The sequence below is a fragment of the Leiobunum rupestre genome, chromosome 2 (genome assembly GCF_980474605.1).
Source record: "Leiobunum rupestre chromosome 2, qqLeiRupe1.1.hap1, whole genome shotgun sequence".
NCBI lineage: Eukaryota > Metazoa > Arthropoda > Arachnida > Opiliones > Sclerosomatidae > Leiobunum > Leiobunum rupestre.
In genome coordinates this window covers 6,571,186-6,586,892 of record NC_143385.1, presented here as the reverse complement: position 1 = coordinate 6,586,892, position 15,707 = coordinate 6,571,186, and the positions used below count along the sequence as shown (strand labels likewise).

At 36.9% G+C, this 15,707-nt stretch overlaps 2 protein-coding genes across 2 annotated transcripts; one reads left to right on the top strand and one right to left on the bottom strand.

Annotated features, from left to right (window-relative positions):
* Nucleotides 1–6,126: 6,126 nt before the first annotated feature.
* On the bottom strand, nt 6,127–6,714 carry LOC149955607 (uncharacterized). Its single transcript, XM_090166710.1, has one exon. It carries the CDS (start codon nt 6,712–6,714, stop codon nt 6,127–6,129), a length of 588 nt encoding a protein of 195 aa, XP_090022836.1.
* A 4,933-nt stretch (nt 6,715–11,647) lies between these two features.
* On the top strand, nt 11,648–12,370 carry LOC149955606 (uncharacterized). The gene has a single exon (XM_090166709.1). It carries the CDS (start codon nt 11,648–11,650, stop codon nt 12,368–12,370), a length of 723 nt encoding a protein of 240 aa, XP_090022835.1.
* The last annotated feature ends 3,337 nt before the right edge of the window (nt 12,371–15,707 follow it).

Below are 15,707 nucleotides of genomic sequence, written 5' to 3'. Positions count from 1 at the left end.
TCCGCCTACTAAGTTCCGCCCCAACGGCGGGGAATCGAAGCCGTTATTCATTCCAAGTAGCGTTATGGATTCCTGATACAACAAATGAAAACAGCGATTGTTTGTAAATAATAAAACTTTTTTTAATAGAGCTCTAACGTGACATGTAGGGGTTTACTTTTCCGTACTAGTGGGTTAAATAAAAATCTAAAAAAAAGTATATCTAGGACCTAGATCTTTATTTAATGCCATTTCTTGGTGCTTAATACTATTATAAGATTCAATGATATTCAAATATGTTTCGATTTTATATTTAAAAATGCATTCAGTATTATTCCAAATTATCACGTGCGATGGATTTTCTCTTATATGCTAAGCCAACGCTGATTGATCAATTTGATTAATGTCCGTCCTGCTTATGTGTTTGTTCAGGTAGGTTGACAGTCGTCGTTGTGTTTGCCCCATGAAGTACCTGTTGCAACTACAAGTGATTTTGTAGACGCCCGAATGGTCTACTTTTTCCATGATTTAAATGTAAACCATGTATAAAATTTAAAGAAGAAATCGGTACCAACAAAAGAAAATGACTCCCATGTTTTTATACAAAAAAATATATTCGTGACAAGCAAGCTAGAAAACAATTTGCAGTTTGCGTACCACCTCATTCGTCATCAGCGCACCCATTAAGTAAAAAATGTTTCGTTTTTTACCCATATGTATTTAGTGCTTTAAATGTTTGCAACTCAGAAAAGACAATTAAAAGTGAATTATGTAACATATAACAATTTGAAATAGATATTACGTACATCAGGATTGACCATTTCCAATTTGAAAATGCAATGTGGCAAGCTACCATTAACTTGACAAGCCAGGTTTAAAAGGGAATTTAACTAAAACATCATTACGCGAGCCTTTATAAAATTTAAAAACAAATGAACTATAGCTATATAACACACCTACACTTAAAATCGCAAAAGAATGCACAGTTTCGCGGAATAACATTGACCTACTACCCTGGAATATCGACAAGGACCTGCTCTACCATCATTAATAGTGAAAAGTAATAACCCACGTAATAGGATAACGAACTTACTTTCAAATTTAAAAGATAAACGAGTTCCCACAGTCCATTGTACAAAATCACTTGTAGTTGCAACAGGTCCTACATAGCACAAACACAACGACGACTCTGAACCCGCCTGAACGAACACAAAAGGAGATCAAGGACCTAACCCTGGTGTCATTGATTTTTGGAGATTGTTAGTTAACGCACTAGTGTACAAACAACCGCTGTTTTAGTTTATTTTATTAATTACCGGCAGCAGTGTTCTACCCAGGGTTTAAAAAAACCCGGGCTTTTTTTTAAACCCAGCCCATTGGGTTTTTTTTTGTTTTTTTTTGGGGGGGGGGGGTTAACTAAAATGATACCCTAAATCGATGATTTACTTCATTTTAATTTTTTATTTTCAATTTAACACTACTTATTTCTCGCCCTTTTTCTCATCTTTCGTAGATGTAAAGTATCGTCTGCTCCATGTTCTGCTACATATTGATTGAAAGTTTATTAAAAAGCCATATTTTTGTAATATTAAAGAATTTAAAGAATTAAAGTTTAATTCTTTAAACCCGTGGGTTTTTTTGGTGAGTTTTTTAAATTCGAACCCTGGTTTTACCCAAATCCAAATGGCAAATTACTCCTCTGTGTTAAATGATATTGTAACTAAATAAAGAATAAATATAGCCAGTCTCGGAATTTGTAGCAGCGCTCTTAAACGATTCATAGCGATTCTATTTGAAGTAAGAAACAACTAAATTTAATAAATCGAAAATAAAGAAAATGTCTAGTTTGTTAGGAAAAGTTAAGATAATTACCGGGACAGGTTCGGGCATTGGAGCCGCTTCGGTGATTGAATTCACCACGAAAGGGTATAACCTGACAATCTTCGATCTATTATAAAACTCTCTGCCTATACGGGTCGCGAATCTAACAAATACCTACCGACGGACAGTTTGGAAAAATAAACATAAGGACGAATAACCAGTGGCGGCTTAAGAAGGCTGGGTCCCCGGGGCGGCAATGTTTTGTGACACTCCCCAGGACCGTGCAGAAGTTTTCACGGGTCCTTCGTTTTGCACCCCCCCCCCTCTCGAGTCCAAAAACATTCTTCAAGTTTAATCGTTCTGATTTGCACCCCCCCCTCGAGGTTCTCCGATGGCACCCCTGGCTACCCTGGTACCCGGGTCGCACCCCTCACCCCCCCTTACGCCGCCATTGCGAATAACGCGGCCACAGTCGAGGACATGAAAATATCCGACCGTTCATGAAGTGGGCCCCTGAAACATGATAGCCTTATAGTTGTTAAAGCTGGGGCCCTTTGTCTTCTGGAAGCTCAAAATATTAGACCCAGTTCGCCACTGTCCGTCTGATTCAACTCGCTTTGCCTAAATTGCCTTAGCTTAAAGCGAGCCAAGGCACCGTCGTCAATGTGTCCAATGTGGCTCCTTTCTCAACACACTTAAAGGTACATTCCTATTGTTCCTTGAAGACCGCGTTCAGCGTGATGATCAAGAACGTGGCGCGAGAAGTGGCCAAGAATAAAGTTAGAGCAAGGTTTCTTAAATAGACTGGTTGACCGACTCCGTCTGAAAAACCCCATGTAAAAAAAAGAGCAAGCTTTCCTGCAATAGCCCGGGTATTGAGATCAGAGCCATCGCGTGATTGACTTTTGAAATAAACTGAAGGTTCAAGGTCGTCAAGCAGACTTTTTTTAGCAGTTAGCACAACGCGTTCGTTTTCTGCGGTTTTTCATGCTATTAAAAATGTTCAATTGAATAAATATCAACGTAAACGATAACGTCGAGTAAAAAATTAGTTATTTTTTATCTTGTATGTTTAGTTTTAAAGTACGAAATGCCTAAATGCTGGGTGGTAAATTGTACAACTTCAACTTATCCGAGAGTTAATAGAACACATGGCGTCCAAGAAAACTGTAAATATCATGTTCCACATTTTTTTGAAGCTCCAAAAGATTTGGAAAGGCTTGCTAATTGGCAAAATATATTTAAAGATAAAAGTGGTTTAAAGCCTAGATATTTAATATGCGAAAAACATTTCAATGAAGAGGACATCATAAAGGAAAATATTCATCGCCAACTTCTAGATGCAGACAACAGCATGGCAAACTCCCTACGTGTGGTTCCTAAGCTCACCGCTGGTCACGTTAATCCAAATGCTTTTCAGAAGATGTCTGTCAGATTAGCAGTTCAGGTAGCCTAGTTTTAAGATGTTGTTGTTGGTAATTGCAAAGATTTATATGAATATTATTTTCAGCTTTTCAGTAAGTCTACTGCAGATGGAATGGAATTTTATCAAAACCAAAAAGTACCAGGATTAGAGGATGCCACGCATACCATCGCTTTCACTCGTCGCATGAACAATTTATTTGACTTGTTAAATTCCAAACTTCCTAAAGAAGCAATATGGAATAACACAAATGGAAAAATCAAACTGGAGCTATCTAATGCAATGCATTATGTACTTATTAGCTTGCAGTCTAAATTTATAAAATTCCAGAGTATACAAGAAAATCTAAAGTGGTTTGAAAATTGGGAGTCTTACCAAAATAACCTACCAAAGAACAAGAAAAAGTATTTCTTAAGTAAACAGACTTGCGAAAGCGTCAAGATTACTATTCAAAGCACAAATGATTTGACTAAAAAACTACATTCAGAAGGGTTCAAATATGTACTTACAGCAAAATTTAACCAGGATCCTTTAGAAGTAATAAAATATTTTTTTCGATTAAATATGGAAGTAAACTAATACAAACACTTTCCTATTTCAGCGGTTTTTTGGAAGGCCGAAGCTATTCCGGCCGCATTAGCCCCCAGACTATAGAGTATTGACACTACCCCTTAGCTCCGCCTCCGTTGCCATAGCAACGGAGCGGCGTCTGTTTCTAAACCCGAGATTTGAAATTTTGGAGGGCAAGCAGATTTTGGCAAACGTGAAATAGCATAAGAGTACCTATAAGTAACGTGTTTAAAGAGTTTATCTGTAATGTTTTAAAGAACCACTATCATGAGTGACTAAATTTACAAAATTATCCGTCGTGCAATAATTTTGTAAATTTAGTATATAACTTCCACCATGGTTATAAAATTAAATATTTATGATCATGAGTGACTATTTTAAAGAATTGTTGAAGTCTAATAAAGACGCTGCCAATCGGTATAAAGAGAAAATTAAGATTATTAATGGCATCGATCCATATTTATTTAAGGCTAAGGAAAGTGTTGAGCTTAGGCTATGGCCAGAAATCTCGTATCCTGATGTATTTACTTATCTAATCCACAATATAAGTACCTACACTTTGGGCGAATTGAAGGCATATAAAAGCCTTGAATCATATAAATTCTATATATCTGGTTTTGTTCGTCAACTAATTGTGAAAGAAGTTGACCAATATTTTGTATTCCTGGGAAAAGTAAGTGTTTCTTTTTTGCTAGAGCTTGAGTCTAAATTTAAATTAATGAAACAAACATTATTAGGTTAAGCATTCTCAATGTTTTGATGTTGCACCCACTCAACCGTGGATTATCTCAGACAGAATGGGCACTATTGTTTGTGGACATTGCACGTGTGTTGCAGGGCTAGGCGAAGTATGCTCGCATGTTGGAGCTATTTTGTTTTTCATTGAATACGCCATTAGACAACGTGAAGGGCCAATGAAGGGCACTGAGCTGTTATGCCAGTGGAAAGTTCCAAGTGATCGCGAAGTAAAGTATGCCAGAGTTAGAGATATTGATCTTTCCTCTTCAAAGAGAAAATGCCAGGCTTTGGAAAATGGAGAAACTCCTAAAGAAGGAAAGAAGAGACGTAAGATACCTCTTCCATCTGAATCAGAGAAAGCAGATATCTACGCACTGTTAAATTCCTTAAATCCAAAACCAGTTGTGCTAGCCTCTACATCATCACACTCCAACCATTTTGTTCCAAAGCCTCTCCCGACTAATTGCCTCAAGGGTCTTTTCTCAGAAGAGAATACTAAGCTAAATTATAATCAACTTGTTGAACTAAGTAACAATACAGCTCTCAGTATTACGGAAGAAGTTGCCTCTTAAATTGAAAAGAACACCAGAAATCAAGCAAAATCACAACTTTGGTTTGATTTCAGAGCTGGGAGGATAACTGCGTCCAAGTTTAAAGCAGCGTGCAATACAAAATCCGCTCTATCTAGTCCAAGCCTTATCAAGTCAATTTGCTATCCTGAAAAAAGCAAAATTTAAAAGTAAAGCTACTGAATGGGGGTGCAGCCACGAAAATGTAGCTTTAAAAGCATACAAGAAAAAAGTAAAGTGTGATCATGATTCTTGTGACCTTAAAATTTCACAGGCAGGTTTGGTAATCAACCCTAAATATCCGCATTTGGGGGCTTCCCCTGATGCATTAGTCAGTTGCAATTGTGATGGAGAAGGTTGCGTAGAGCTGAAATGCCCTTATTGCATCAAAGGAGAATCTGTGGCAGACCTAATGAAAAAAAATTGCCTAGTCAAAAGTGTAGATGAGTTAGTACTAAATAAACAACACACATACTATTATCAATGCCAAGCTCAAATATTCATTTGCAGTAAACAATACTGTGATTTTGTTGTGTGGGTTGAAAACGGAGAAATATTTTTACAAAGAATTCATCCTGATCATGAGTTCTGGGAGAAAAATTTGGCCAAGGCAACTTGTTTCTTCAAGAATGCAGTCATGGTGGAATTATTGGCAAGGTATTTCACAAATGGCAATCACAAGAATACATCTTTGCGATCATCAGTAACTGAAGAGCCTGCAGCTAACAAAAACCCTTCACCAGCCGATGACCCAAATTCAAAAACTTGGTGCATTTGTCACGGTAAAGTTAGTAACGAAGAAAGAATGATTTTTTGCGAACCTCCTGGCTGTGATATTATATGGTACCATACTAAATGCATTGGGCTAAAGAGAATACCAAAAGGATCCTGGGTCTGTAAAACCTGTCGCACAATATAAATGTTCCTCTTTTCAACAAAAGCAATATTTTTAAGTACAAAATGTGGGGAGTTATTCCTATTTTGAAATAAAAATTTCTACGATTTTACAGTTTAAAAGCGTTAAGTTTATTCATTAATAATTGATGGACACACATTAAATAATGCACAACAAACTTGGGCAATTTTGTCAATAGTAGCTAATTTTTCATTATTATCAGAGACATCATTTAGCATTTCAATCGGGACAGGCCCTTCGAGAAAAGTGTATTTTTGTCGTACACACCCAATTACCCTTTCCACATGAATTCTTACACTAGCTAATTTACGGGTGTCTTCAATTTCATAAGGAGATAGCTGCTTTTTGTCTTTTTTAAATGCTGGTAGTTTGACTTCAGCACAATTAAATAAAACTGAATCAGCTATATTAAAGCCTCTATCAGCTAGTATCATGTCTCCGGGTAAAAGTTTATCTAATAATCCACAATTTTCTGTAATATGTTTATCCGATACTCTCCCACCCCAAGCCTCAGAAAGGAAAGAAACTGAACACTGCGAAGTTACACCGATTAAAAATTTCACTGTGTGATGGTGTTTATATTGAGACCACAGCTGGCCTCTTGCTAATAGGTTAGAAGGTTTTTCAGTAAAAACCTCAAAGCAGTCGATAATCACAGTTACTTTCATCCCAAAAACTTGTTCAAAAGATCTAGACATAGTTTTATATAAATTGTCCCGAGAGGGCCACACAACTAAATGACCGAGTCTAGAAAAAAATACATCCAAGCATGAATAAAATACACGTGATGCTGTTCTGTTAGATACATTAAACCTGTAGCCTAAATTTAAAAATCTACAATAAGCCTTATTTTCATTAAAAACATTATCATTTGCTGAAACTTGGTGAGTGAAGAAAGCTGATTAACAACTAAAAAAGGTTTAACTATGTTAAATATAACCATTAATGATTCGAAAGAGTTTAAACCTGTGTAGTATTTTACTTTCGCATTATCTTCAAAGCTGTCCTCGCAAATGATACTAGATTTTAATTTATTTTGCATTTTTTTAAACTCTAAACGAGCTTGAACTAAATCACTTTCTAGTTCGCCTAATTTTTCACCGGTTAAATCAGTCTGGCACTCTTTTGTTTGAGTGCATACTGAAGTTTGAATACATTTGTGAGATGTAAAGGAATAATTATAATGATTAAGAAGTGATCTTGCACGAGATAAGTCTTTTAACTCTTCATGACAGCGTATTGTTGAATTACTATTTTCAATTTCATTTCTACCTTCATTTAACTCATTTCCATCATCACTAATATTCGAATCAACTTCACCATCACTAATGTTTACATCGACTTCAGAATGTGAGGGAATCATCTTTAATGTAGGGAATTTGTTTTGAGCTCTTTTCAATGCACGTTCTTTTCTTTGAAGTGAAACTTTATCCTCTTTTAGCTTTTTCCCATAACCTAGGTTTAAACTAGGAACCCAATCTGGATTTCTATCATCTTTCAAAGAAGCTGGTTTTCCTGTAATAACATATACTTCAAAATCTACCCAAAAGCAATTACATATAATTATTATTAAAAGTTACTAATATCTCACCTGTAGTAAAATGTAAGGAGCATACTCTGGCATATTTAATCTTCTCCATCGTTAAATCTTTCCTATTTATTGCATTAATCCAATTTTTCCGCCTTAAATGTGCTAGGTTAACCAAGGCCCGGTTTTTTCTATTTTCTTTCAGGCCAGGAAACCGATAAAATGATAAATTAGAACCGTCTCTGTTTGCCCGTTTTGAACATCCATAAACAGCACAAAAACTAACCATTTTGATTAAAAAACTTATTTAAAATCACTTAAAAAAGGTAGTGAAAATTACCAAACCCCTAGCCAAATTGCCTCCAAATTTTCTGTTTGCCCTCCAAAAACCGATTTTGAATTACGGATATGACGCGTTAGTCATGTGACTTTTCTTAGCCCCGCCTAACGTCAATGCTCTATTCCGGCCGGAATAGCTTTCAACTAAAATGTGGCTAAAACGGCCGAAACTTTCGGCCGGAATAGCTGACGAATTGTTGGGGGCTATTCCGGCCGAAATTTTCCAAACCGAAAGTTTTGGCCGGAATAGTCGTCCATCAGCAACCAGCTAATTCGGCCGACATTTTCCCGTAGTAAAAGTTTCAGCCGATTTATCCAGACCAGTGAGGGCCGTCTAATCCGGCCGAAACTTTCCTTTTATAAAAAAATTACTAAACCTTAATTTTAATGGTAAATCGTGTATTATTCAGAATCATTGCAATTGAGAAAAAGAAGCAAACTTATCGAACCATTAATACTAACCATTTAACTGACTTTTTGCCAATTATTATTTTTTCGTTTTCACCTTGGAGAGTAGAGACACGAGGCGATAAATTCCCAACGAACTTTATCTCGAATAATATTACTCCTCTGGTAATCCGGGACCGACGAATAAGTTTTCATTTGGATTTTACTACAATCGTTATGTTTCTAATAATGAGAATATGAAATAAATTAATAGTTTTCTAATTGAATAAACATAAATATAGTGAGAGCTATAAGTCGCAATGATCATTGTTTTTAAAGGGAGTACGTAGTTCTATGTTTATGGTGGATCAACGAATTTTGCATGTCTGCCACCAGTTTTAACAATGCTAGGAGTGCTTGGAGTTAGTTACTTACTGAAATGAAATATACAAATTCCACACGGAAAAGGTTACAACTGATGGTCGCGTTTTGGTTTTTCGAGTGGTCATAATTTACCCACATATAGGCCTAGTATTAGAGAATGCACAGTATGCCTATGGTGACATTTCAACCCTTCAATGTGTGTTTTTTAGGAAATTAGAGTGTAGGAAAAACTACATCGTTATGCAAAGACTTCGTGCTAGGGTTTTGGATATTTATCGTCGGTCTTACAGAAAGACGTTTTACATTTCTAAAAGAAATTCAGGAAAGAGACTGAGGTCTATATTTAGTACATTAAGTTTAGAACCTCACTGGCTTTAAACATGGTTTCCGAGACCGTCTGGTTTAAACAGGGGCGGCGATAAGCATTTTCCCCAAGTGTTGGAGCAATAGTAGCTGGTTCTTTTCAATTACACGACTCCCTCGAAACTCTAAATCATTGTTATAGATTTTCCTATTTGCTGCCCCCTCCCCCTTCGATCCCTAGAAGCGGATTAGAAATGTTGTTGATTCCCACCCCCTTTCTATCCCTTGGAGCGGATTAGAAATGTGGTTGATTTGCACCCCTACTTCCAGCCTTTTAAGTGTTTTTTTTTCATAAATATTCAATTTTCAACCTCCCCCCTCCCCTTGCGACTCGTCTGCATGGCCCGGACTATTCGTATTGCTTTTATGGAACACGTACATTGAAGAATTTTATGGGCGCTCCTTTAATTTTGAGCGGTTTTTAAGCATTTAAAATATCACAAATCGAAAATGAGAGGAGCGCCAATTTAAGCGATCCTAAAAGAGTGAAATGTTAGGATCAACGATTTAGGCGCTAAAAAATCTGCGAGCATCAGCAGATCTCAAGCTAGTGAGTGCGAGCGAGATATAGCATAAGTAACATAGTAAAATAAGTATGACACTTCCCATTCATTCAGTGCAAAATTATTAAATGATAGTCGGTTTCGCCAATGCAACGTAAATCATTATGTGACAAACATTGTAAGGACTAACAAGCTTCTGCGAATTGCTCCTTGTGTTTGGAAACTGCCAAGTACCGAAATCGCGGCTTGATGCAGCCAAGGCTCAATGAAAATTTAAACGCTTTTAAAACTGTAATGATGCATTATTCGCTGAATTTTTCACGCCATTTCTTGAGTGTGTAGCGTCTGCTAGAATCAAAAATGTGTAAAGCTGGCACTCAATGCTGTTCTGTTTTGAATTGTAATAATAAAGCAATTACCTCTTACTGTTTCTGCCGTTAAAAGAGGTCGTACCCGTAGTTTTCGGGCGCGAATTGAATCATAATATAAAAATAACTAAACATTCGTTTAATTTCAGAAGGTAGTTATTTTCGAATTTGAAACATATAGTACAGGAAAAATAGGTTTTGACCCGCAACAAATTAACACAAAGCTGAAAGTTTCCTACTTTATAGATTTTGGGGCGCTCTTTCACGTGGTGTGGTCTCCGGTGTTCTCCCATTGGTGTTATTTCCGCCATCTTAGAAAATGGCGGCCAAAATTCAGTAAAAATTCAATATCTCTCGTATGGCTTATCCGATTTACATGAAAAAATAAATGTTCAAGGTATTAAGTCATATTATGCACCGGAAGTGCGTAATTATGCTTGATATGTTAGGCCACTTGGAAAGAATTGTGAATTATTACTTTTTAGAAGTTACGTAAACTATCAAATTGCACTTATTATTTTTAGGCACAATCCCGGCAGTATGGAATTATTTACATATAATGCTAGGGTATAATTTTGTGCATTGGTCACTCGTCACGTGTAGTCCGACCAGCCTTACTCGCGAATCGCTATTACGCTTCAACTGATCGTACTTTCTTATCAGAGCCTATTTTCGATTAGGACCACTGTTAATTGCTTTAATTATTTGGGTATTTGATTGAAAACTTTCTTTTTAATAGTTTGGCATAAATTAATTTCCGGTTGTGTAATAACTTCGTGTGACCCTACGCAAGGGATAAATACTTGAATTTCGCAGCTGCTCAAAAAAACCCTTTTGACCAATATGGACACGACGACCTATCTCCGAGCTGTTACGACCTACGGCTTTTTTTGATCTTCGTACGGTTGTTCGCCGAAACGACCTTGGAGGTGAGAGGGCATCGAAACACTGAAATTGGACCTCGTACTTTAAAGAAAACCAAAATAATTGAGTTCATTTTTACCTAAAAACTACATAAGTTACGAACCCTCGTAAGTGCAAGTTTAAGAAGGAAAGACGGGCTGCATGAAAAACTCCAAAATCTGTCAGAGGTTCGGTTACATGACAACTGCAGAAGGGAATATACTCGTGACGATAATATTAAAAAATAGAAGAGGCCAGTACTTCCACGGAAATTGAGGAAACACATTGAAGATCGAAGACGTCAACTTTTGACTTAAAACAATATTGCTTTTTATGTGGTGAAGATGTATCTAGATCAGTTCGAAAACCATTTGGTTGAAGCTTTTCAAATAAAAACAACTCTAGAAAATCGTACAGCAATTCGAAGTGATGAATGGTTAAGAGCAGTAAAATTACGATTGGATAGCACCATAGATTGGAAAGCTTATACTCGATACTATGCCCACAATAGATGAAAGTCTAAAGGAAAATATCAAGCGTAAACACATGGAGTAAATGTTTAATGTAATAACTACGGAGGAGATGCAGGAGTGTTATGAAGTACGAAAAATATCTTCAATTTTTGACTCTGAAAGAAAACATAAGCAAGACAAGTTGAACAGCTAAATTATGGGTATTATATTTTGAGCTTGTTGAAGTCATGCGCTTGTTTGTTAGAGCCGAGTGGAGTGGACATTGGTCTTTACACTTATACTGTGTTCAAAAAATGTTGCCTTAATTACACGCTTCGGGACATTTAGCTTACGCCAAATCAGCTCAATTATACCTACAGCAAATTTCTGAGCTCGAAAACTCAATGTCGTTGGAAGAGTTTAACAATTTCACTAAAAATGGGTATTTTACCGTTAGACGCTCAAATAAATATTGGTCCGGAATCTGGTCTGACATAACTATCGAACAAGTTCTGATGCGATCTATGAAGGTGGTGGGTGGGCTAACAAGTGGACGTGGTTTAACTGAAAGTACAATTGCTAGATTGGTGTTAACAACTCCAGTATGTGCCCTCATAAGTAAGGCCCTAGAGGATTATTGTGACGTCACTGCAGCTACATCTGAACAACACGTCGAAGTTAGAAACTCTAGACAAGCACGTGACGTCAAAGACTCGTCAAAACTTTATGGATGGTTAAGAGACCACTCGCCATTTAAGATAGAGTCTTCCCTGGTGTCTCTTGCTTCAGGTTTAATCGCAGATACTACAATAAATAGTAATTCAGCTTTAGAAGTAGGTAGTGAATCCATAAAGCGCATGGTAGGAAGGATGTTTTTTGAAGTGAAGCTACGAAGAAATGACAAAGTAAAAGCATTAGCAGCGATGAAAAATTCCGTTCGATTTGACGAAGATGAGGTTATTGTAAACCCACAGCAACTTTTTGGTAGAATTGCCAGTGCCTTACAACGCGGAGCAAATTTAGAGACATATCTTCAATTTGAGCTGTCACCAATCGCCCCGGCACTCCTTGACGAAATTTCGTTTAGGAAAACCAACAAAGCTACTCTAGCCAACATACTAGAATAGTTCATCAAACCAATCGAACTTAGATTTCAATCCTTTAGTCGTAGATGGTGGGTTTCTACTTCACCGAGTAGTGTAGCCTCGTCCATGCACTTACGGTGAAGTTCTTTCCCTGTATTTAGAATTTGTTAAAACACATTATGGTGCTAATGCCACTATAGTTTTTGGTGGATACAACGAAACACTAACGACCAAAGGTGAGGAGCAACGTAGGAGAAATTCTAAAATTATGGCTACTGACATGAAAATAGAGGACAATATTCAAGTGTCGACATCTCAAGTAACATTCCTGAAAAATCGTTGAAACAAGCAGTCTTGTATTGAGAACTTGTTAATCTAGTTCCAGGAACACGGATTCACAGTAAAGCAAGCGAAAGAAAATGCCGATACCCTTATTGTTAACACTACAGTTGAATTAGCGCTTGAAGAAATTCACGAAAATATAGCGCTGGTTGGAGAAGACACTGACTTACTGGTTTTGCTAATTGCGCTTTCGCGTCCCACGTTTAAAAGTAATATTTATTTCGTAACGAATAAATCCGATAAAATTATTAAAACCAAAGACGTTCAAGATACATTAGGTGATATGACTCAGATTTTACCGTTCCTTCACGCTATGACTGGCTGCGACACAACATCAGCACTTTATCGACCAGGAAAGAAAAATGCGTTTAATATTTAAAAGAAGAACGAAGAACTTCGACAAGCCGTAAAAATATTTTGCTTGCCTAGCTCAACCCATGACGAAGTATCTAGAGTCGGTGAAATGTTTTTGTTGAGACTTTATGGAGCAAATGAAACGGATACATTGGACGGACAACGGTTCCACGCATTTATAAAAGCAACCGCTGGGTCTTCTATTAGCTCAAATTTTGAGCTAGCATCACTACCACCAAATAGCGCAGCTGCGAAACAACACTCATACCGTGCGTGTCTTTCACCAAGTTCAAACTTGGCTAGGTAACGGCCTCAACGCAACAAATTGGGGTTGGAAACAGGTGGGTAGTGAACTTCGTCCCATCATAACCACTCTTGAACCAGCACCGGCCGAGATTCTTCAGATGATCTCTAGTAAATGCAAAGACGTTTGCGATTTGAAATGAGGAATGCCGAAAGGTTGGTCTAAGCTGTTCCTCAATTTGTAGGCGATGCGAGGGAATATCTTGTACCAATAAACGTAGAGATTTCGTTACGGAACTTTTAGACGAGGTTGTCGATGAATAGATATTTCTCATAATATCTATTAAAAAATAGTTTGTGCTTGATATGTAGGTTTTATTTTATAACGTTTTCTAGAATCTTTACTAGACAATATGAAAGTAAATTGTTCCAAAAATATTTCTTAAATTAATAAAACCAAAGTTGATGTAACATTTATTTTTCCCGCCATTATATAAAATGGAGGAATTAAACTATGTCAGTGTTTCAAGAATAAAAATTCTACCTTATAACGTTATATTATGCTTATTACGTCGATAATTACCAAATTTGTGAAATTGGTCTTAGCTTCCGGCTCAAAGTACGCACTTCCGGTGCATAATATGACTAAATACCTAAGAACATAAAAGATGCAACATATTCATGTAAATTGGATAAGCCATACGGAAGATATTGAATTTTCACTGCATTTTGGCCACCATTTTCCAAGATGGCGGAAATTCGACCAATGGGAGAACACCAGAGACCACACCACGTGAAAGAGCGCCCCAAAATCTATAAAGTAGGAAACTTTCAGCTTTGTTTTAATTTGTTACGGGTTCACCTAAAATTTGAGCTAGCCTTCCTGTACTAATAAACGTGTTTTTGCTCGTATTGAAAACGATCTGAAACCGGCAGCTTTTTGCGAACGGATAGTACACAAGAACGTACCTGATCCAAAACGTCGATAACGCAATCGCTCTACGACAGACTATCATTAAAGGGAGTACCTAGTAAATACAAACATCGTCTGCTTAAATTCGTTTTTGGGTAACTAGCGCCAAGCACTCCTAGCTTTGTTAAACCTGGTGGCAGACATGCAAAATTCGTTGATCCACCATAAACATGGAACTACGTACTCCCTTTAAAAACAATGTTCAGTGCGACTTATAGCTCTCACTATATTTATGTTTATTCAATTAGAAAACTATTAATTTATTTCATATTCTCATTATTAGAAACATAACGATTCCAAAACGATTGTAGTATAATCCAAACAAAAACGTTTATTCGTCCGTCCCGGATTACCGGAAGAGTAATATTATTCGAGATAAAGTTCGTTGGGAATTTATCGCCTCGTGTCTCTACTCTCCAAGGTGAAAACAAAAAATAATAATTGGCAAAAAGTCAGTTAAATGGTTAGTATTAATGGTTCGATAAGTTTGCTTCTTTTTCTCAATTGCAATGATTCTGAATAATACACGATTTAAAATTAAAATTAAGGTTTAGTAATTTTTTTATTAATGGAAAGTTTCGGCCGGATTAGACGCCCCCCACTGGGCTGGATAAATCGGCCGAAACTTTTACTACGGGAAAATGTCGGCCGAATTAGCTGGTTGCTGATGGACGACTTTTCCGGCCGAAACTTTCGGTTTGGAAAATTTTGGCCGGAATAGCCTCCAACAATTCGTCAGCTATTCCGGTCGAAAGTTTCGGCCGTTTTAGCCACTCCGTTTTTGGAATGGTTAGGCAATCGTCTGGAGGTGATGACCATACCACCCCCAACCAGTTCTTGTATATCTATAGGCTACTCTCAGTGCGATCTTTAGTGAAACCGCCAAAACGAGCAAATGTAGAGTTCAGTGAAACAGAAATTTTCTCAGACATAATTAACTTGAAACCAAATTCAGATAGAAAAAAATCATTGGAATAGATAGAAGACAAACTGACTGAACTGATGGAAAGAGACATATTTGAAGAAGAAGCCTGGCCTGATATGTTCTTAGAAGAAAAATATGCATTTGCTAGTTCCGATGAATGTATGCAATATTATTTAGGAGGATTTGAAGCACATTAAATGAAAAAGTTCACGAAATGTAGCCAATGCTTGGACTCTCTAAAAGACATCTCTGGAAATTTTATGCCTGAAGCTGCTTTGGTGAAACTGAAATCGCATGGCGGTTTAGTCCGTCCATCTCACTCTCTTTATGGACTTATTTATTTAATTGAACAGTCAGTTAAGAAAATTAGTGAGGACATAAATGAGGATACTATTCAAACAATTATTAATAATGTATTTGAATAGCCTGAACTCCCAAAAAATTTAGTTGGATGTAAAAATCATTATTTAGGTGTAACCGCAAGGGCCCTCAACTTATATGTAGTGTCCAGAATTAATTTCATATGTAGAAACATGAATCGC

Bases quoted from the DNA above. Each gene is read 5' to 3' on its own strand.
- LOC149955606 (XM_090166709.1), top strand. From the start codon at position 11,648: ATGTCGTTGGAAGAGTTTAACAATTTCACTAAAAATGGGTATTTTACC.
- LOC149955607 (XM_090166710.1), bottom strand. From the start codon at position 6,714: ATGTCTAGATCTTTTGAACAAGTTTTTGGGATGAAAGTAACTGTGATT.